The sequence below is a fragment of the Pyrgilauda ruficollis genome, unplaced genomic scaffold (genome assembly GCF_017590135.1).
Source record: "Pyrgilauda ruficollis isolate IOZ18807 unplaced genomic scaffold, ASM1759013v1 scaffold7, whole genome shotgun sequence".
Taxonomy (NCBI): Eukaryota; Metazoa; Chordata; class Aves; order Passeriformes; family Passeridae; genus Pyrgilauda; species Pyrgilauda ruficollis.
This window is the reverse complement of record NW_024528821.1, coordinates 6,937,773-6,961,329: the sequence shown is the minus strand read 5'-3', so window position 1 is coordinate 6,961,329 and position 23,557 is coordinate 6,937,773. Positions and strand designations below refer to the sequence as shown.

At 43.5% G+C, this 23,557-nt stretch overlaps 1 protein-coding gene across 3 annotated transcripts in view; it reads left to right on the top strand.

The window, feature by feature from the left end:
- Positions 1-23,557, top strand: part of NRK (Nik related kinase) — an 89,455-nt gene that overhangs the window by 22,124 nt on the left and 43,774 nt on the right. For all 3 annotated transcript variants that reach the window (XM_041485145.1, XM_041485146.1, XM_041485144.1), the window contains exons 3-9: positions 7,780-7,836; positions 12,704-12,829; positions 13,999-14,109; positions 15,886-15,976; positions 18,083-18,213; positions 20,731-20,785; positions 22,910-22,988. In XM_041485145.1, coding sequence (XP_041341079.1) covers positions 7,780-7,836; positions 12,704-12,829; positions 13,999-14,109; positions 15,886-15,976; positions 18,083-18,213; positions 20,731-20,785; positions 22,910-22,988 — 650 coding nt within the window. The remainder of the gene's footprint in view (positions 1-7,779; positions 7,837-12,703; positions 12,830-13,998; positions 14,110-15,885; positions 15,977-18,082; positions 18,214-20,730; positions 20,786-22,909; positions 22,989-23,557) is intronic.

Genomic DNA, 23,557 nt, shown 5'->3' with positions numbered 1-23,557 from the left:
TTCGCGAAAGAGCTTGAATTTGTTTCTTTGTTTCATTTTCTTTTCCCACTGGTCTGCAGTCAGACACAGACAAACATTAGGCAAAGCAAACAATCTGTGTTTCCACTCATACAATGGGAGGAAATAGGAATTGAAAGGATAAAAAAAAAAAAACCTGGACAGAAAAACTGCTTCTGGTGCCTCTTGGGTTTTACAGTTCAGGAGGGTTGTGCTACAGACATTTACAGTGGGGATGAAAAACTGTCGTTTTCCTCCAGAGATCAAGGTGGATTGATCTGGTCCTTTTGAAATGACCTTTATCCATCCCTCCCTTCTGGACAATGTGCATGTGGGTAGAATTTTAAGTGACTGATGGAGTTTATATTTTCTAATCTCTTCTCTGGGCTAATGTGTTGCTATTTTAGTATATAGGAAGTTCTCCTACACCACTGCCAACTTAGTTATCTTCAGTGTATTATGATTTACAGTGATAATTTTGTTTGTTTCTTTAAACATGTGACACAAGTAGAGGCCCTGGGAGAAATTCCTGATTATGTTTTTTTGCATCTTAACCCTGAAACATCTAAAGCTTCATTTGGAAAAATTCATAAAACTAATATTTTCTCTTTGAGTGAGTGCAAATACATTTCCACTCCTGATATGAGGGGGGAGAGAAAAGCAATGGAAGGGATAAAATGAAATGTTCTGCACATAAATAGGGTGGTGGTGTTTGCTAGGAAAATAATTTGTTTTTCACTGAATATTCAATACACTTTACTACTTAAATGTGATCAACTTTACAGAACTATATTTTCTGATTTGGAATAACATTTTAGAGTTTTTAAAATAATTTAAAATCCCTTTATAAATCATATATATCCCTAATATTTCTTCATTAATGTAGTAGCCTTTGTCTCATAGAGCACAGAATGTTACTAATTAACTTTCATTCTTTATGTATCTACATGCAGATGTTTTAGGGTTTAGCACTGATATTTTGCAACCCTAGTTCTGAGGTATGTGAAATAACATTTGACTTGGTATGGTCTATACCTGAAGTGATACATTTTAGCTGACTTCTTAGAACACAACTAATCACAGTGTGGGGTTCAGCATATAGGAGAAGAAAAGACCAATACAGCATAAAGCACCTTGAAGAGCATGTCTTGGTTACCTACAGTGTGTTACCATTTCTGTTGTTCACCACTGACCAGCAGAGGACAAGGGTGATATTTTTTAGTGTTTAGGTGATGTGCTTTGCTTTCCTTGGCAGGAAACATTTGGGGTTGGCTCTGAAGGCAGTGTTAAGTTGGAGTCTGCCAGGCAGTCCTGTTCCAACATGAGGGACTGTGCCTGGTGGTGTCCAGTGTTGTATTGTCTGAGAGATCAAAGCACCTTCGTGTTGGTCTCAGGAGCTGGTGTAGGAGTCTGCTGTGTGCTCTTCCTCTCTTTAGCACAGTTAATGGCAGCAAAGCTACCCAGAGTGTCTTAAAGCAGCATAGGGAACAGGAAATGCAATATTTGGCTTTGCTGCCCAGGGGGTGTTGGGTGAGGCCTGGGACTGTCTGGAGATCGTGTGGCAGATGTGGGGGTGAAAGGGCACACGTGTGGCATCCACACAGCCAGCACCAAGGCACTGCAGCTGGGCTGTGGTTCTGTGGCAGCCCCTGCATCCTGCACTGCTGCCATGAAAGCAGGCACAAAGAAGGAAAGGTGAGGGTTCCAGAGGTGACCTGGAACAGCTTCCAAAATCTCAGCATCTCCCAGTATGACAAAGAAGAGAAGAAATGCTCTAGGGGAATACAGTTCTTTGATTTCCTGAAATACAACAGACATCCAAAGCTGATGTGACAAAAGTACCACCAAAAGTTTATAATATCAATCACAGGAGGCTTTCTGCAGCCTGAGTTTGTGATTAAAAGGATGAAGCTGTATTCAAAATGATAGCTGTGTTCCCACCTGGCTGGTGTCCTGAGCTCTTTGTGGGGGGTTAAGAAAACAAAAAAAGGACTTTGTGAAACTGGTGCCCATCTGTCCAAGACATTTGTGGTTTGAGGGGTACTGTGCGGTTTTTTGTGGTTTTGGGGGTTTTTTAAACTATCAGAGTTGACTTGGATTACATGTCATAGCCTATGATGAAATGAATAGTTCCTGAAATCCTGCGCTAGTATTCAGTGCATGACTTAATCTGAACTTTGCCTTGGGCCATTAACTAACAAAAACAAGCTATAAGCTCTTAATTACTTCTTCCTTGGAATATATTCCTGGAAGGTCCTTTCAGGTTTTGCATTACTGATGTATTTTTAGCTGAAGAGCTCCAACCATGATTGCCATGCCTTGTTTCACATGGCTGCAGCTGCTGAGTTGAGACATATGGACTGCTCTTGCTGATGGAGCTGACCTAAAAACTGTCTTAGATGACACAGCCCCAGGTGCAAGCCCTGACCACTTGTTACCATCATGAAGACCCTGAGGGACAGCAGGATGCTTGTATGAGGAGACTTTTACTGCAGAACAGTGGCTGTGTCTAAGCTGCTGCATAGGAGCAGCATATCTGCAGGTTTTATGTTTTTGGGGTTCTCCTCCCTGCCATGCTGACCCACTGGGGAACACTCTGCAGCTGCATGGGAGGCTGCTCCTGCCTGCCTGCAGTGTGAACAGGCAGAGCTCATGTTCCCACTGCTCTGGGGCTGGGGTTAGCAAACATCCCTCATCCCTTCTAAAGAACTGGGTCTGAGTAGAGGAGTCCTGTGCGGGTGGAAAGGAAACAGAAGGATCGTGACTTCGTGAAGGTCACGTGGAATAGGACACAGGGTTTCCTGGATCCCTACACAGAGCATTGTTCACTCCATGCATTATCTCTTAAAGGCTTTTCTTGTATTTGCAGGATGGAAAGGGTGGAGAGGAGAGGGGCGAAAGGGTGGGGACCAGTCCCACAGGGCACAGCAGGCTGAGCTGGCGGGCTGCCAGCAACTGCAGGGCCACACAGATGGGCTCAGACTTCAAAGTTCATCAGTGCATTTTGAACAGGAAATCTGATTGCTCGAGTTCACTTTCGGTGAGAGCTTGCAAGCCACACAGCTGTGCTTTCACCTCGCTCCCAAAGGGCGGGTGGCCACAAGCTGCATCTGTTATCCCATAAGGAATGTCTGGTTGAGAAGGACCTTGACTGCCAAAATCCCACACCTCCAACAGCCACATCTCATTTTACAATGTAAATCTTGAACATCCAGAGAAGGTCCTGAGAGTTAAAGTTGTGGTGTTTAGCAGCTTTCAGGATTACACAGGCAGGCAGTGATGGGTCAGTCAGCCAGGAGTCCCCTACCCTTGTGCTGACGGTGTGAGCTGGTGGTGTCTGTGCCTGGTAGCAGAGTGTGTTTGGTATGACATGGCCCTTCATGTGGGCACAAAGCTGCAAACTTGAAGTGTCCAGGTCTTCTGGTTTTTGGGAGGTGTCTCTGCACACAGGCACCTGACCGCCTCCCTGTGCTGCTTCTGCTTGGAGACAAGAAGACAAGGACATGGACAAGAGCAAGGACTCTCGTGTGGTGAAGTGCACAGCTCTGTGCTGCCTTGGTGTCCTGCAGCAGGCAGTCCCTGCCTTTCTGGTGCCTTTTCCTGCTGCGGTTACACGGGGACAGCTCCACCAGACAGGCCCAGGGACACGTGAACATTAATGAGTGCCTCTTGCCAAAAAGGAAGCCTGTGGTGGGACTGCCGTGGGCTGCCTTGGCACGGCGTGCAGCGCTTAAGTGGACAGCTGGCTTCTGCTGTCTGGGCTTGCAATTGTCCAAATCTGTCGGATCCCAGGTGGGGAGAAAACTGATGGGAGCTGCTTCCCACCCCCAGGAAGAGAGATACGTGCAGGATCTGGGAGGGAAGCTGTCAAACCAAGCTCTCTGCATGTGACTTGCAGCCTTGTAATCTCATTGGGACCTTGGGTCTCTTCTTATAATCATGGCCCAAGCCAGGGACAGTCCAAAATTTTTTTTGGAACCTAAGAGGAAAAGGTGTTGTACGTGACTGAATGCATCATTTTGTAAATTTACTTAATTCATGTAAAGCCCCTTTATCAGCTAATAGCTGGCTGCTAATGTTGACACTCTTGTTTGATGTCAATAGAAAAGTACGTCTCTTGACCCTTAGTAAAGGGCACAGATAAGCAGTTCCTTTATCTCAGGTGAAAAGATAAATACACATCCAACAGAAATAACACCGAGCAATTTGCCCTATTCCATGTATCTCTCCCTGCAGAGATAATGCAGGGTTGGAGCTCATCAGAACCAGATCTTTGGCATGAAGCATCTCCCACAAGTCTGGCTGCAATGAGCAGTGTGCAGATTTGAAAAATGTGCGTGCTGGCTTCAGGTTTGCTGAATGTTACTGTAGTGACTAACTGGCAACTAGAGCAGACTATGCGGAAATATTTTCTGGAGGAGACCAGGAATTTAGCTGGACTCAAAGCTAATGGAAGAATTTTTTCCAGCTTGGATACCTCATCCAAATGAAGGGTGGAACTTCAATTTTAGAAAGTCATTGAGCCTCAGAATTGTTCGTGTCTAAGCTCTGTGTGAGCTTGATAGAATTTGATGCTGTACTCCTGGGTAGGAATATGGGTGTTGCAAATGGCTGTTGGCTGTTTTCACTACATTCTCCAGAGCTCTTATACTGAGCATTTGGGTGAAAGATTAAACCTTTTATTAGGGAAACCAGCCCACAGACCATTCCAGCCCTCTGCCCAGTTTCTGGGGAAGTGTGCAGTGGAGGATCTTGGATCACAGCAGGCTGAACTCCAGTGATCTGGAGAGGATGGGCAGTGGCAGAATGAACAGAGGGCTGGGAGAGCAATGACTGTTGTTCTTCTCAGATCAAATCAGCAAGGATGAACTTCAGCATATCTTGCAACTGAAGTAAGTGAATCAGCTGATCTCATTTGGTTGGGAAAAAGTTAAACCAGTCAGTTTGCTCCTAGAAGCTTTAAACAAAAATCAAAACACTACTTTTCTCAAAACAATTCACACATGTTCAACTTGGTGGCTTCAGCAGAAGCAGCAATGTGAGAGTTCCCATGAACTCTGGCTAACCTCTGAGATTTATTGATAAATGAAAAAAATAAGGGACCAGCACTGAAATCTTTCCTTGCTAAGGCATTACTCTCTATCAGGGCTGGGTTCAGGATGTTTACTGCTTCTAGAGATGTTAAGGAAAATTGACTCAAAACAGTTTAAAAGACCAGTATTGAGAAATCTGCAATTTTTCTTCTGAACTGCCAGCACAGTCGTAGTCTGTGCCTTAATGCAGGAACAGGATTGAGTTGTGCATCTTAGTTAACAGGGACATACCTTTTGAGCAAAGGTGAATCAGAGCTCTCAAAACAAAAGGACTTGCTGTTTTCTTTCCCATAAATACTGATTTTTCAAACCTTTTGGGGGTCGGCGGAGGGGGGGGGGTTTAATATTCACAGTTATAGTGGTGAGAGCAGCAGGTTTTGCATCCAGTGGAAATAACTGTGGCAGCAAAATGACCAATATCTGTTACAGAGAGGGACAGTTTGACCAGGAGCTATGCTTTGACAGCAGGACTGAATGCCAAGCCTTTCCCTCTCCCTTATTCTGGTGAATATTCAAGTGCCTGTTGAATATACTGTTAGCCTAGTACTGATTGATTATTTTTTCAGTAAAGGAGCAGGTTCCCATGCTTCACCACAGTTGTGAAAATCAGTGTTAGTTCTTGGTCCTTTGCAGAACCTACAGCAGTCCAGGGGAGACTCCTGTTTTCCATGGGCTGGTGGCCTGGTGCGTGGTGTCCAGAGACGTGGAGCTGCCAGTGTGCTTGTCTCAGACTAACCCTGGGGTGCAGACAGGGTGGCTGTGCTTTGGGGAAGGCCCTCTCCCTGCACTGCCCAGACATTCCGTGGAAATGGGAACATTTGCAGACAGTGGCTCCAAGAGAGGAGCTGTGGCTGGGCAGAGAGAACTTGCTGACCCAACACCAGCATCCCTTGGGCTGGCACTGGTCACACTGGCCTGTGTGGCCTGGGGAGAGGGTGCCCTGTTTGTCTTCCTCCTGAGGTCTGTGCTGATATCACAGCACATCATCCTATCACTCTGCTTCATGAGAAAATGCTTTGCAATCCCAGGAGTGCTTCCATGGAAAGAGGACACCTTTAAATATACAAAAAAAAAAAAAAACTCAGCAGGATTTCGTTTTTTTTGTAAAAGAAAACATGATTGTGACATATTGCCTGAGAATGAGGAATCATTTTTCTTTGATGCAAAATTGCTTAGTCTTAAAAATAACATTTGTGTGCACTTTTGTGCAGATAGAACCTGGGTTTTAAAATTACATCAACCCAGCTTTTAATTTAGTGGGTGTAAATTGCACCTGCAAATCATTTTGTCTGCAAACTGCAGCATTTCGTATTTGATTTCCTGATTTCCAGTGGCTTCCTTAACTGCTGTCAGTTAGTTATTTTGATATACAGCTTTGCAGGCACTACTATTTCGGGAATAAAATTGTGGTCTCAAAGCTTCAAACCTATTTCTGAACATCTGATGGAAGTGAGAAGCTAGGATGTACAGCAAACCCACTGTATATTCAAATCTTTTGATACTATCTTCCAGTGTGAGGTCAGTGCTGGTTATCGTGGTGAAAGGCTTCATCTGTGGTATCTGTTGAGCAGCTTGACCTAACCAAAGCAAGAAACTGCAGCTGGCAGCAGATTTGTGGTGGAGGTTCTTGTGAATCACATTTTGTCACTTCCAGGAGCAAGTTTGCTCTTTTAATAGCTTTATTCCTATTACCTCCCTTTACCTAGCTGTGTTTTCAAAACTGAGCCTATTATTAGTCTGAAGTTACCAGCTGTCTGTTGTTTAAAAGTGACTGTGGGGTGTGGACATTCCATAATGAACTGTGTACCTGTGTAGGCACCCACAGTCAAAGCCCTGGCTTACTTCTTCCCCACCACCACAGAAGATTACATTTTTCATTTCAAAGCTCTTGCATGCTTTTGGAGAAGTAGCTGAGATACTAGCTGAGTAGTAGCTGAGATGTAGTTAACTCAGCTGAAGTAAGAATTATAAAAACTAAGCATTTTGAAGTAAAAAGCATTAATTTTTTTTTTTTTTTAAGTCAAAAACATGCATAAAACTTTAGTTTCTTGGCAGCCACCTAGAGGTTGCCAGATTGATGTTCTGGAACCCAGAGTTTTGTCTTTACCCTGAGGTGTGCCAGGACATGTCAGGGCTCAAGGTGGGACAGAGCCAACTGCCCTTCCAGCTTCCCCAGCATCCACGGATGGCAGGACAGGAACGTGCGTCTTGTTCAGACATTCTGAGACTGTGCTGAGATTTCCTGGAAGAGGAGGCTTGAGGGCTGGCATCACCTGCTGAACAAAGTTAGATGGAGACCCGTGAGCTTGTGCTGTGTTGAGCTGTGAGAACAGAGCTCTCCCAGCACTGCTGCTCCCTTTGTGCTAAAAGGAAATTGAACCCTGTAGAGGTAATTCTGTTAAATTCAGAGCACAGTAAGGGTGTGGCTCTGGTAACACATCACCAAACTTCACTTTGAGTCACTGGAAGGTTGTTTGATACATAGAATCATAGAATAGTCTGGGTTGGAAGGGATCTCGTAAAGGTCACCTAGTCCAACCCCCTTGCAAGGAGCAGGAACACCAACTAGAACATTGCCTTGAACATGATTGAAAGCAATTAGTCAAACCTGGTTGTTACAGGCCTAATTTGTTGATGTATTCATAGTTTGCCTACATGTTTTACATAGTGCCTTCTGTTATTTTAACAGGGTCGCCATGTTAAGACCGGGCAGCTGGCAGCAATCAAAGTGATGAATGTTACTGAGGTGAGTGCAAAACCAGAAATAATAAGGTCATTGTTAAGCAGCAAGGAAAAATAAATAATCAGATCATGAGAAGGTGGACAGCTCATGAAAGAAGATCCACTGGTATAAGTCATGGTTCCTGAGCACTGGTTTGTGTTTTATAAAGTACTGAGTCGTGTTAACACAACCATATTTTTTAAGTGTGGCTGACTAATGGTGACAAAACAATAAGGGAGTGCATTGCCATATATTTTGGTGTTCAATAATATCAAAGGCAAGAAGTCCCTTCCTACTTATTTCTAGTTGATTGTCTGCTTTCAGAGACAGCAATTAAGATTTCCTGTATCTCTGCACTTCATCACATCCCATCCCCTCACTTGCCAGCTGTTCCTCAGAGTAGTGCCCTGACAGCCAGCAAGCAGGATCATGTTAGAAATGCAAATGCAGTGCTTTTTTATTGTGATTTGACAGATGAGGGAAGGAGACAGTTTAATTGGCACTGTCCCTACTCACATTTATAAATGGGTGTCAGTGCTCAAACAGAGTGTTGAGAAAGTTGCTAAATATTGGGTTTGTCTCTTCTTTTAAGAGCACAGCCAGTAGTGGAGCAGCTTGCCTCCTTGAGACCACATTAGCCTGAGCCCTAGGAAGGTTGGGGAGACTCCCTGCTTCTTCCTCTTGAATTTTCTAGAAGTCTGGTTTGGTAGCATCCAGGAATGCCTATTTACTTGGAGACAAAATTTAAATGGTCCTGCTTTAGGAATCGCCTTACTGGACTTGCAGGATTCTGAGAATGAAACAAAGCTGTTTAGGTCTGATTTGCTGCAGGTGACAGAGCCAGCACTGTCCTGTTTGAGGGGCAGTGATAGCAGGTCATGCTGCTTTCACATTGAGACCCTTCATGGGAAGGTAAGGAGCATGTTACTGCAACTGCCCAAAGGGGTTTTTCCTGGTGCTCTTCCCCCACTAAACCCTGAACAATTCCAGCTCAACTGTGCTCAAGTGTTCCTGCTTTCTGGGCTTGGCACAGGGTGAGTGCAGGGCTTTCTGCTCCTATTTTCACTTTCCTAATGCAGAGTTGGCTGTATTCCTGCTGCTAGGGCACAGGCTGGCATGTCTGGATGCAGTCACTTCTGCTACTTCTGCCACTTCTGTTCACCAAAAGATTCTGATTCTTTCAACATCTACAGGGTTTCTTTTTCCAGTAAGAAGTCATTTAATCAGAAATTGCCTGCCCATCTCCAGCTGTGATTGTTCAGATCTGGGGCACTCCTAGAGCTCAGCAAATCTGCCCTTTGCTGTCATAAGCTGCAGCCCCAGGCTGGTTTCCTAAGAGCAGCAGCAGGATGCTGTGGTCATTGTGGGATCCTCTGGACATCTGTCAGGAAGTGCTGCTGTACTGAGTTGCACGGGGGTGGGGGGAGCCCTTTGAAATGGTTAAAGGAGAGCTGATGGCAACGAGTGCTCATGAGCCTCTCCATGCAGGCTCTGCTTCCTGTTTTTTTGCCAGAGCCAGACAGGCAGAGTGCGTGCAGAGAGATTCTTGCTGCTTGTCTCTTCAGCAGTCAGTGCAGGTGATCAAAGAGCTCTTCTCCAGCACATCATTCTCCATCTGTCTTTGCTTTCATTCTTTCTAGAGAGCAAAATAACATTTAAATGTGGAACTTGTTGTTAGACCTGCCCCAGTACTAAGGGGTCCCTTGGTGCAGTATTTGTCAGCTGATGATCTCGTTTCCAGTTGTGGTCAGAGGAGCGTGTTTTCCAGTCTAATGCTATTGCAGATAGGCCCTCATCTTCAAAAACAGCCTTTGATCATGAACCTGTCATCTCTGTGCACGCAGCCATCTGTGCCAGGAGCGCGTTGGTTTGTGAAGCAAACAGCTTCCTGCACCTGCACATCTGTGAGCCTGCTTCCTTTCCTTGAGCAGCATTATTTATGAGCAGACCCCTGAGACACGGGGCTGGTGGTGCTGCTGCCAAGAGGGGTGGTGGAAAGTGGAAATTCTGAGCGTGGGCCTGCACTGTGAACTGAGGGTGCTTTTGTCCCTAGTCCCTGTGCTTGAAGGATGTACGTGGCACTGAGGCTTAGCAGGTCTGGGTTCAGCTCCTGGGAGAGCTCGTGGATGGCCCATGGGGCACAATCACTCACCTTTACCCTTCTGCCTTGGCTTTTCCATGGCATAGAGCATTTTTGTCCCAAGCTCCCCGAGGCACTGGGAAGCCAGAGTGCATTTGTCTGTGAAATGCCCAGCTGCTGTCCTGTGTAGCCCTTTGCCTTGCAGCCTGACCAGCACCTGAAGCTCAGCCTGCTCTCTGCTCCAAGCAGTGTCTCCCCAGGGCATCCAGCTGTGCTGGGCAGTGGTACTTGGGCCCTGCAGGCCAGGGAAGGAGAAACAGCTGCAGGGAGGGATCAGGTTCTGGCCTTCAGGATAAATAAAGACACAAATGAAAGCATGAATTGCATCTTGCTGGTCCTAGGAAAGGAACATTACCCCTGTGCAGCTCCTCTTGCTCTTGCCAGTGGGTGTGGAAGAGCCTGTGGGGTATCCAGGTTGTGCTCATGGACAGCCACGTGCTTGGTTTTGTTTTAAAAACGTGGAGGTCAGATTGCAGAGGAATAGAAAGTATTTGGATAAGAGCTTGGCCAGCATGGTTCCAACATCTAGGAAATTAATTGGGTAAAGGAAGAAGAGCTGTAAAAGAGGCAGCAGCTATGAAGAAGTGGCTGGGATCTGCCAGCTCCCCAAGGGGAACTTTGTGAAAGCTACAGGATGGTGCTGAGGGCACAGCAGGGAGCTGGGCTCCACCAGGGCAAATGTCATGCTGATGGGCAGAGTTAAAAAAGCCCAAACCCTTCACATCTGTAAATATTTTAAGTAATTTGGAGAAGGCCTTTACCAAAGATGAGGGTTGCTCCTTCATGCATTTTCAGAAGGAGTGGGCAAAATGCAGGAGGGACAGCAGAGGAAGAAGGGAATCCTCTCCGTTTGTTCCTCTTTCTGCCCTTCTTCCCTGAAGGTCCAGAAGCTTGTGTAGATGACAGAACCCTTGTGGTCAGGTCCAGGATGACAGTTCCCATGTCCTGATTCTCTGCCTCCTCCTTACCTGCTTGTGTCCACCCTTTCACGTGCACTGTCTGGAGCTCCAAAGGGAGTAGAGCCTGGTACCCCCAGGCACAAGCTCTCACCTCTCTCTGATTGTGCTCTTTTTGTGTGCAGAGAATCCTGGAGGATTTCCTGCATGCTGTCTGCAGCCAGCTCCCATTTCTCCTGGACACTCCAGGTGCTGCACTGGGCTCCTCTTCAGCCTCACTAATTCAGTCATACAACATCCAGGGCTGTATCAAGCCAAGGATTAAGGGTCCTCCTTTCTCCCTAACTGCAAACAAAAGATAAATGAACATTTAGTATAATGGGTGCAGCTTGACAGCCTGTGTTCAACAAAGATTATTAGGAAACCTGAAATATCTCCTTTAGCTTCAACTAGAGTTATTTTACGTCTCTGAAGGCTTAGTGCAGTTAGCCTTTGGTCTGGTAATGTGTCTCCTGGGTGTTGATATTACAGGGAAAAACTTACTGGTCCTTTCTGTTGGGAATGATTTTTGTGTGGTCAAGTTTAATAAGACACATCATATGCATATTCTTGAGGGAATTTGGCTTTAGCCTGTCAGGCTTTAATGTGTTGCTCCAGGTAAAAAGGTCAATGTGTCTGGCTTTGTAAGCAGGCCATTATGGTGGTTAAAGGAATGCTTCAATGGCAAAACTACTGGAAAATAGAGGAAAAGCACAGAAAAATGTCCTTTGGGGCTGAGTTGTTCTTACTGCCTTTTCCTTTTTTTCCCTTCAGCCAGTAAGTGCTGACTAGGATGTTTTTCAACAAGGTGAATTAATTCTCAAGTTTGTGGTACTCCTTTTGACTGATACAAGGATACCTTGCAGCACCACTCATTTCCTGTTGAAGTGAGTGAGATGGCAAAACCCAGGTGTGTTTCACTGGGTGTTGTGCACCATAGCCAGCCAGCTCTGAGGAGGACTTTCCAAATCAGGCAGTTCTCCTTGAAAAAGGGCATTTCCTTCTATTATAATTATTAAAACTTGTGCTTCCACTCGTTGTCTTATTGTGCACAATGTTGTACAGGCAGAAGAGAGCGTCTGCCCTGGCGAGACTGAAACAGAGGGAAAACAGGCAGCCAGTGCCTGGAAGATGATGTTTGGGGTGTGCTAGCCCCCAGCATGCCAGGGGCTTCATGGATGGCTTGGTGTTAGGAAGGGAGAAAGCCCATGGTCCAGATAGGGCAGCCTCACAGCTGTAAGGAAGGAGCAGATCCTAACCCTGGCTTACGCTGGAGTTTGATTTGTGGCAAGTCACCTCCTTCTTGGCTTTGGTTTCCTCCCAGAAGGACCCTCCACAGGACTGGGAAGACAGATTGTCTGATGTGTGCACTCAGTGCTTTTCCAAGTATTTAAGTAATGGAGTGTTAGGAACAATTTTATTTCTGTTTGAATCTGGTTAGTCTCCGAGACCAAATTACTGCATGCAGAAGCCATAAATGGGGGAGTAATAGGAACTGTCGAAGCTCCCTGAGGAGACAGTGTGCAATTTTTATGCCTGAGTGAGGACATCTTTAGTTCTTTAGGTCAAACCCTAGCAATTCATTGGTTTAGACCCATGGATCAGGGTGATTCAGCTGTCAGTTTAAGGGCCATCTATCAGCAGCAGTCTCATAATCCCAGGGTAACTCTGGTCCCAGCCTCCTGCTCAAGGCAGGATCAGCCATGGGATCAGACCAGGTTGCTCACAGTGTCCAAAGACAGAGGTTGCTTTGCAGCCCTGGAGCTCCATGGTCTCTGGTCTCCTAAGGAGCCTCCTGCTCTCTTTTTTGTTACAGAATGAAGAGGAGGAAATCAAGCTGGAGATAAACATGCTAAAAAAGTACTCCCATCACCGGAATATTGCTACATATTATGGGGCTTTTGTAAAGAAAAGTCCTGCAGGCCAAGATGATCAGCTCTGGGTAAGTGTTTAGTGTCATTTCTGCTCATCAGATTTACAGCTCCTTCTTTAGTTCCAGCATGCTTGACTTGGACTCTGTCTCAGTGAAGCTCTGAAGTCATTGTTCTGAAGAATAACATATAAAAGAGAAAAATTACTCCTCCCTAGATGTCTTCCATCCCTATGATTTCCTTTGAGGATGGGCATAAAGTATGTTATGATTCTTGTGACTGGTGCTGTCATTCTGATTTGTTGCTTGAACCTTTTTTTTTTCCAAATTAAATTCTTCTCTAATTTCTTTTTTTACTGAAGTGAAAGAGCTTGTCCTTTTTGCCTTCTCTCATTCTTGTTGCTTTCCTCTCCTTTTTTCAGATGGAAAATAAAAAAAAAAGGAAGCAGAGGAAATTGCAATAAAGAAAAGAAGAATAATGAATCCTCCAATTTTTTGGCTGCAATATTTTTGAAGCTCTGCAGCAAAATGAGAAATTTCAAATTTTTAAAAAATTCCCATGTTTTTCAGTTTTGTTAAATCTTGCTTTTCCAATTTTTTATATACAAAAAAAAAAACCCAAACTACCTAAAACCTGCAGCAGGAGAGGAGCACTAGTGAGGTTTTTTTATTTATTTAGAGGTGTGTGTGATTCAGGAAATGAGATTTTTAAGTCACTTGGCATCTGAGAAGGCCGCATGCAATTTGCCATGCCTGGGCTGTGGTGGGAGTGTGCAGTTTTCACAGCGACCCCCATGGCAGGGAGAAGTGATGAGGAGGACTCCATGGGTATCAGAATGCTAATCCATTACTTTATTATACTGTATTATTTTATACTATATTACTTTACATCTGAGCTGAATCTGCCAAGCACTCAACTGCACAGCATCTCGTGACTGTCCTCCAGCAGTCCCAACACACACACACACACTTGGCCCTGACAGCCAAGGAAACAAAACCCCATCACTCTGGGTAAACCATCTCCATATTGCATCCTGCTTTGGCACAACACAGGCACAGCAAACGAGATAAAGAGTTGTTTTTCCTTTCTCTGAGGTTCGGGGACTGTGAATCTCAGAAATATTCTGGGGAAGTTGTGCCTTGCTATTTTCTGTGTAGAGAAATGTGGCTGCAGGAGTGGGTGTTTGCAGGTGTTCTCTCTGCTGTGTAAAGGTGCCCTGTGTGTGTTTGTCTCCCTGCAGCTGGTGATGGAGTACTGCGGGGCAGGCTCTGTCACCGACTTGGTAAAGAAGACAAAAGGGAACTGTTTCAAGGAAGACTGGATTGCTTACATCTGCAGAGAGGTTCTCAGGGTGAGTCCTGCCAGCAGAGCTTCGCTGCTCATTTGCAACAAAAAGGCCTTTCCAAGCCTTTGGTTGCTAAAATAGGTCACTAATGAGCATTATTGTTTAAAGGTTGTGATCCATGGGGCTCGTGGGCTATGGTCCTTGAGTTCAGAGGAGCCCTGAGAGCCAGCATGATGGCTGCTTGACATCCCATATTGTTGTAGCTAATCCCATTTTCTGTATGAAGAACAGAAAATTCCTCTTTCCTATGGCAAATAGCCATCTTCTGAAATTCCAGACACTGGGCACCTAGAAAAGGAAATAAATTTTCTGTTTTCAGTATATCTGCCTTGCACATCAGGAGATCTTTCTGCTCAGTGCTTCAGCTGTTCATGATTGCAAGATCTTTCTGTCCGTAATTCCTTTACCTGCACTCAGGGGTCTCTTTTCCACACTATTAGGCAATGTTGACTAAACAGCATTCCAAACTCTTCAAGGTGGCCCTGCTGGGACAGCTTTCTTTTTTTTTTTTTTTTTTTCCTTTTTTTTTTTTTTTTTTTTTTTTTTTTTTTTTTTTTTTCCTGGAAAGTACAGAGGATAAAACAATTCCCAAGTGTAATCTAGTGAACTGGCCTGGAAAAAAAATATGATGTTGGAGCCAGTCGTTCTAAATTCAAAACCCATTACAGAGTTACTGATCTGTCTTCCCTATAATAGAGTTTTACATCTTTTCTAAATAATGGTAAGATAAATGTGTATTCTGGAAGTTGGAATTTAGCTGGCATGCTGAAGTAATGCTTGAATAGGGGTAAAACTTTGTTTCTGGGGCATAGCAGTTGAGAAATGTGGTCAGCAGAGAATACTGGCCTTCTTACAGGGATTTGCACTAGCCTGAGGATTATGGTCATTGTATCTGGAAAGTGTGGGGAGTTCTTCTGCAAAAGAAAAAACCTTAGTGGTGTGGTCAGGTTGTTCCTCATTGGTGTGGCTGTAATGCCTCTGTTAAAGCAATTGATGTTAAAATATTTGATTTGTGCTCATGCAACTGAAAACTGTAACAGCATGTTTGTGAAACAAGGGATTGGATTTGATCATGCTTGTTTCAAGACAAAATGGCCCAGTTGCACATGGATTGACAGTGCTTCCTTCTGGAAAATTTACAATCTGGGTGGGAGCTTTGTTTGAAGCCATTAATATTAGAGAGGCTAAATGCTGTGAGTGAAGCATCCCTGGATTACTATAATGGATTATTTCAGTGTGTTCCTTTATGTCTGTGATAGTTCAACCGTGGGCAATTTTGAAATGCAGGAGAAGAGAGCAAATATTAACTGATGGAAAACAATATTTGCTGCATTCAAAAAGAGGTCTGACATGGTATTTTTAACTTTCTCTAGTCCATTTACCACTGAATTTCTCATTTTGTTGAATGCAGAATTGAGGCCACTACAACCAGCCAGCTGCTGTCTCTGGTCCTCATACAGAGCATTCTGCTTTGCTCTTTTCCTCTTTTGTTTGCTTTTAGCATAGAGTGTAGGGAGCATCCCTTGATTCTGAGACAGAAGTTTAAAATATTGCTACCTCGTTCTCTCCACACTTGAGTCAAGATGCTCCACCACCGTCAGGCCTGTGGTGAAGAAAACAAACTTATGGTTGCTGTCCTCTCTCCTCCTTGAAAATGTTGCTGGTAACATTTAAAGAACTTTCCTTATGAATAAAGGCTGAAAAGGGCAAAAGTGTAAAAACGCAACAGTGCCATAGCCAGGATAATGTTAGGAAGAAAGAATAAATCTGGTTTTCTTTTAGGGATTGGCACATCTTCATGCTCACCATGTCATCCATCGAGATATTAAAGGGCAGAATGTTCTTCTCACAGAAAATGCAGAAGTAAAATTGGGTAAGTTTCTTTAAATGTGTGCTAGAAACCTATTTGTTAAAATTTAAGATTTCCATCTTGACTCAGAAGATATTTTCAGCAATCTAAGTGCAGGATGTGTGCCAAGTGTCATTAATGCTTGTGCTTACAAGGTGTGTGTAGTGCAGAAAGAGTTGAAAATGTAAAGTGTTCTGCAAGGGTGTCCCTGACAGCCTGAGGGCACTACAGGCAGTATTGTATATAGTATATATATCACACACAGAGCCAGCCCAGGAAGTCACAGCACCATCAGGATCACAGAAGATCCTGGCATGCAAAAGACTTCCAGAGTAAAAAAGTTGGGGAAACAAATTTTGCTAATCAATTTTCTAAAGGAAGTGGTCTCAGAGATTTGCATAAATCTGACAATAAGTGGAATTACTCATATGTAAGGGCTACCACTGAATAACAGTCATCCCTCAGAAGAGTTGGAAGGTTTACTCATTTCCTTTTATTGCTGTGACATGTCAGTGTTGACAACTTCTGACTTCCTAAAACTAAACTCAAGTACGTATCTCTCTTGAGATGTCTTTCATGTTTTGGAAAGACATCACAGGCAAGTGTTTAAAGGAGAAGTCTCAAGGGGAGCACTTCTTATTTGTGATGATCTTTACAGTCCCTCTCTCTTTAACTAAAACAGTTCTCTGTAGAGTTGGAAAACAACAAATAATAAACATGGCTTGTGGATGTGGGGTAGCATGCTTGGTTGGAGCAAGTAAAAATAGCTACTTTAAAACTCATTGTGGTTTAACCTTGTGGCAAAAACCTGGCTTCACTGAAGTCAAAGGGAGTTTTGCTGTCAAATTAAATGAAGGCAGGATTTTGCTTGTAGTCTCTAAATCATATGTGCTAATTGTCAACTGTTCCCTCTTTAAACAGGTAAGATGAGGGTGTTGTGTGTTTTTATGGTCTTGTGCAATTACTACTTTCACCATTCTTCACTTGGTTGACAAAACAGTTAAACCTTTCTAACTCTGGGTAAAAAATGAAACAGATTTACTGAGTATAATGATTTTAAAAAAGAAGGAAAAAAGTTGTTTCCAGAGAGATTTAGCTCACATGTCTTAAGGAAAGGAAGCTGAAAAGCCAAGAGGTTCTCAGTTCAATTCTGTTCCACCTCCATGTGGAGTGTGCACTTCCCATGAGAAGCACAGAGCACAGAATGATCCCAAAGGTCAGCTCCACCTTCTTCTTGGAGAAGGTTTGCTAAGCAGGCACATGAAATTATAGCACTACAAATGATTTTGGTAATCTGCAATGAGGCAACATCAATGAGAAAATCTGCCCCTCGATGGTGACCACGGGGCTGTCTCCTTTCAGTCCTTCTCTTTCCCCCTCCTTTGTCTTCTCTGTGAATACCATTCCAGTGCTATCCCAGTGGATGCAATTAGTGTATCTTGGGGTTGTGTTCAAAGAGAAATGCAATCACATAATTACTGGTTGTATGGACCCTTTTCATATGTGAACAAAGCCATTTTGCTGTACAGTTCTTAGGAAAGTACCACCCTTTTCAGCACAGAGAGAACCACACGATTCACTCATCATCATGAGCTAAGATGAGAATAAAGTAGTAGATTCTCCAGTTTGTTCTGAGATAGTGTATGAATGTAGAGAAGGATTTATTCCAGACACCTCAGAATGAAGTGATATGGTTGTTCTTTCCAGCTTTCACAAGTGGCAGTATTAGACACATCCAAATTTGCCTTGTGTGTAGATGCTATTTTTTCTTTCAGTCTAGTTGAAGACCTTGAGTCCTACTCAGTGTAGCATTCAAGTTAAGCATAAATTATTCCATAATGTCTTGTAGAGCAATTCCTCTAACCCACCAGGCAGATTTAGCATGCTAAATAATTTATAAATAATTTAAATAATAATTTAGTATTACTTAATTCTTCTGTCAAAAAGAAGGGGAAAAAAGAGGCAGTTAAATCTCAACTATTGGACAAGACATGCTGGAGGAGCTCAGATTTCATATGTATTGCAGAGCAAAGATTTGATGTTCTAAACAGTCTGAAAGTGATCAAGCACAAGCTCTGCCATGTGGATACAACTTTTTGCTAATTTCTTTACCTCTTCTTGGCTTTTCAGTGGATTTTGGTGTAAGTGCTCAGCTGGACAGGACAATTGGGAGAAGAAACACATTTATTGGCACCCCATATTGGATGGCACCTGAGGTCATTGCTTGTGAGGAGAACCCAGACTCTACCTATGATTACAGAGTAAGTGTTAAACACTCCCTAAGGTAAGAAAACATGAGGGTTATTGCTAAAATCCTGCTCATTTGAAAAGTTCAAGCTTCCTGCCTTTTAAACCGCAATAATACTAGAATTGTACAAACAGAAGTATTTGTAATATGTGAGTAGAGGCTCTTTTTAAGAGTGAAGTTTCACTGTGAATATTTTTCCTGAATTTTTAGTACATGAAATACACTTTCATTAACTTCTCTGCAATAAGAAAAAAAATACTAAGAAGTTTGCAGGTCTGGATAGAAAAGAAAGGAAGAGAGGTGTTCCAAAGGAATACTTGAAGTAGTGTAATATTAATGTGGCAAATTACTGCACACTGTGGTAGAGCTGTTTTGCTCTGTACTCAGCAGTGAATCCTGAGTTAATTGGCAGTAATTAATATCCCTTTGCTCATTCATGAGCATGTGACTGCAAGTGGTTTCCCATCTTGGAATGATTTCTGGACAGTGGCAGGGTGGCTGAGGCACAGAATTTCCTGTATTTGTTTGTGGGCATTACCATGCATCATGTTTTCCAGGGATGGCTTTCTGAGCAGGAATCTTCTGGGTGAGCCTGCAGTCACTCTTTTAGTTCAGGTGCTCTCTCCATTGCCACTCTGCACCTCTCCTTCCAAATATTTGTGAGAAGAACCTGTTACTGCTTCCATTTCCTGGTGATTCAGAGGCTGTGATTCTCCCTTGCTGAGCCCATCTGTGCTGCACTGGCCCAGTGAGGTCATGTTGTGTGTGTCAGTCATGACTAAAGAATTTTTTTTCCATATCATACCAATCTTTTACTGAAATCTCAAGAAATTAATCTCTTGTCTTCATTACCTGTCCCCAGTTGATTTTCTTCCCTGAATGTGTACTTACCAGAAGATATAATCATAAAGAATGTGCACCCCTAATTCTTGAGCTTTCTTTGCCTTCAGTAATAATCCTAGTTTGTCTATTCCCAAATAGATACTGCAGATAGTAGTTTAAAACTGATCAGCAGAGGGTTTTGGAAGCACTTCTGCAAACAGTGCTGTGACTCAGAAGGTGGCACAGAGCTGCTCTTTCCCACAGAGACTTATACCTGTTAAGAAGGGCTAAGTAGCAGGAAGCTGCTCTGAAACTTCTTGCTCTTCAAAAAAAACCAGAACAAACAAATAAGACAAAACTAGTGCAAATATATCCACATAAATGTGTTTATATACACAGTGAGCTTTACAAACACTGCTGTCATCCTCCCTTACACCTGTCTGCCTCTCATGCTTTGGAGCTCCAAAATTCCTTGTAGCCTGGATGTTTCTCTCAATGTCCTCAAAACCTGCAGTACTACCCCTTGAAGTCTCTTAATTTTCAGTCATTTACTTAATTACAAGTCAGGACTGTGGATCTGTGAAATCCCCACCAGTTTTGTTGCTGAATCCCTCCATGAACTTTGATGTGAACTGGCTTTCAGCTTGTGTGAAGAGTTCAGAGCAGCTGGACTGAGAGAGCTCTGCTGATAAAATTAGAGTGCTGGGCTGGGTATGAGCTGTTATTCATGTAATGGCTTATTCTTTCTAATCTTTGAAGGTTTTCTGTCACTCTGTTTTTTTTAAAAGATAAATTTTAGAGAAACTCTGCAAGTTGGTTTGGCCATGTGCCTCTCATTTGGCTACATTTAGATACAAAGAAGAGTGAAATAATGCACATGATTAATCAAGTGGACATGTGTGAAATTTTTTACAGACAGTGATGCTGGCTGCAGTTTACCTTCCATGATTCATTTGGCTACATTTAGATACAAAGAAGAGTGAAATAATGCACATGATTAATCAAGTGGAAATGTGTGAAGTTTTTACAGGCACTGATGCTGGCTGCAATTTACCTTCCATGACAAAACCTGGCCCTTGGCATCCAGATCAGCTGATAAAGAGAGCTCCACTCTGTTAACTGAGCTGAACATACATGGTGGCATAAATCTGACTGCATGATGTGCTCTTCTCTCATGTGCCTAAAAATGTGTGACTAGAGACTTTGTACAGAAGAAATCAGACCCCAAGGCCTGACTACAATTCTTATTCCATCAGTGCAGAAACTCAGCAATGACTGCTCTGAAATAAGCATTAAAACCAAGAATTATTTTTGGCCAGAAGGAAAAGGGTGAGGCGCTGCTGTGTCTTGCTGCCTCATGAAAACAGATTTAGGACATACATTTAAACAGTGCCTGCTATATTCTGTCTGGCTCTTGTTTTTTGAATGCAGAAGGTCTGCATTTTGGGGCTGGCTGCTTACATGATGGATCAGCAGTTGAGAGTTGCATGGGGAATAGGAAGCTTCTGGCTATTAGCACATTTCCTAAAAGCTCAGTAGGGACTGGGAAGGGAGCAGAATATTTGTCACTCCAAGTAAAACAATATGATCCAGGAGAGATCTAGGGAAACTGTAAAAAAAAAACCCAAACCCAAGAAGAAAACAAACAAGCAAAACAACCAAGCTTGGATGCTGCAAGCTGCAATGTGCATTGTTTCTTTTCCTGCAGAGTGACCTGTGGTCCCTGGGAATCACTGCTATTGAAATGGCTGAAGGAGCTCCTCGTAAGTGATGTGGTGTAAAGGTGGGGCTGTTCTGTGTTAAAATAACTCATGCTTGGCTAATGCACTGGTGCACAGAATTCTGGTTCTATCTGTATCTTTAAAAACAGTCTGTGACTTTTTCTCATTTGGACTCTTGCTTTCTTCTTCCTTTTAAACTCTTTCAGTCTATACTTTGGTTCCTTGCCATTATCTCCTGGGAAAACAAAACTTCTTTTCTTAAAGCTCTTGTTAGCATCAGCAGTCTATACTTTGATTCCTTGCCATTATCTCCTGGGAAAACAAAACTTCTTTTCTTAAAGCTCTCATTAGCATCAGTTTTTGTTGATTGCTGCCTGTGGGTACAACTAAGCAGAAGTGATTGATATGTTAGCAGAAAATATTGCCAGGAGTGCCTTTGTGTTTAGGTCACTAAAAAAATTATGACAGTGGAAGAAGGTAGGCCTAAAGGTTATTTTTTTACTCTGAAACTGACTTGTTTCTCACACATTTTGGGACTAATGTGGCATATACTCACATGTAATGGCTGTGATCCATGACCACACTCTCAGCCTGACACAGATTGCCACAGTTTTCCAGCCTGCTGCCCCCTCACTCCCCCAGGGACCCTCCTGCAGGTCAGGCAGAGATCTGTGGGTGCAAAGTCCTCGTGCATTTTGGTTGGCAAGGAGGGCTGGTGGCTTTGCCCAGCTCCTGCAGAGCAGATGGGATGTGGGGGGTACCCGGTCACTGCTGAGAGCAAGGGAGATGAAATCCATCAAACTCTGGCCTGAGCCTGAGAGCATGTAGGCTGTTTTTAAGTAACCCACTTGGCTGTTCTCCCATCAGACTTGGTTTCTAGCAGGAGCCAGCTGGAGTTCAGGAGCACTTTCAGACCCTGTGCTCTAGCCTGACTGAAGCTTTGTCCCAAGACATGAATCCATGGGGAGCTTTCTCTGGGAGAGACTTTGTAATTTTGCATGCCAGTTCCTCATGTATTTGATGCTTTCCCTAGTTTTGACAGGGAAATACTATGGATTATATTCTGTTGCCTTGTGTTTTGTTTACTGTAGTACAGCAGTGTCTGGGACCCAGAGCTAGAAACCAGACTTCTGCCCCTCATTTCCACTGTATCATGTACTATTGAAAATACCAAGGAAAATGTCAAAGCCAGAACTAAATGTGAGAATGGCAAGTGGAGTCAGACAGAGAAATTAACAGAAGATAGGGAAAGCTTTACCAGAGCTTCTCACTTCTGCTGGTTCTGTGATGCTTTAAGTCCATTTCTGTTAAGAGCATCACTGCTGAACACCTAAATATTATAAGAAATCAGCCTCCCTGTAGTTCCTCTCAGTTGTCATTCAGTAGCTCTGTTTGGTGAAGGAAGACCTTTTACCCCCAACATTTCTCCCTGCCTGATAGAGCACACCCAAAATACCATACAAAATGCCTGGGATAGGTGAGATGTGATGGTATTTGCTTTCTTCTGAGTTCCTCGTAGCTTCAGCTTTCCACAACATGGGCTCTGAAGAGAAGTACAGTGGGCTGGAGAGAAGGTAGCTTCTGAATGCAGGGATGGAATCTGTGGCCTGGTAATGGTGCTCCCATTCCCAGAGCACAGCATGGATGAAATGTGTGCTCTGTCATTCTGCTCTGTGCCACAGGGCACGTTGTGAGCTCTGTGCTTTGTGTCAGCTTTTCTTCATCCTGGGTTTTCTCATATGCCATGAAAAATGTGGCAAAGATTTTGGTCAAAATGGAGCTTATAATTTATCAGAAACCAGAAGCCAGACATAATAACTAGATAAATATTTCAATCTCAGCTTTAACTTCTGTGTATATGCAAACATGCTTTTGTGTATGGGAAATACAAAATTTTTTATGTCCTTCCAAAGCTATATACATATATATATATAAAACATGAAGAAAGTTGTACTTGTTCCTGCCTTGACTTTCTTTTGAATCTCTTTTAGCTGGAAATCTCTGTGTACTCAGAGACTTGATTTCTTGGCTGTAGTGTGAATTGGTTGGCTCCTGGTGGGGTCCTGGGGCTGATGCTGTGATGTTGGAAGTGGAGATGTTTGGAAGTGGGAAGTGAGGTCACAGGGGGTATATGCATCCTTCCATAATGTGTACTTTCCTTTGCAGCCCTGTGTGACATGCATCCCATGAGAGCACTCTTCCTCATCCCAAGGAACCCACCCCCAAAGTTGAAATCCAGAAAATGGTAAAGAGATGTGTAAACAACCTGTATTTTTGCTGCAGGGGGCTTAGGAGGGCTTTTAGCTCTCTTGTCCAGAAACAATTATTTTATTAAATTGTTCAGTTATCTAGGAGGGGTTTCCTAAGCTGTTTCTGGGAGCTGGATTGAGCCGGAGGGCAGGTATAATTGACCTTTGAGAAGCAACACCTTTCTTTTTGAACTCTGCCCAAACTGTGGCAGTTGTTTCATTTTAGTGTCTGTGGCCAAAATTGCAGGGTAAGCAAGGAGGGCTTAGATGTGCTGCTTGGGGTCAGGGCTTTATCAGAAGATTGCTTGGGCATTGTGGAGCTAAAGGCAGTCGCCTGCCCTACAGAGAATTACTTTTTGTTTTAAATTAAGTGTATAAAGAAAATCTTCACCATATGAAAAGGTCAAGGGCATTTTTGAAAGGCTTGTGTTGGCCAGATTGTGGTTTTGTTGATCAGGATGTATATTTAAGGTAACAATTCCTCTTAGAAGGTAATGAGGGGGAGTTCACCTTCAGCACTGTGCTGGTCACAGGTGTCTCACTGGTGGCAGAACTCAAATTGTCT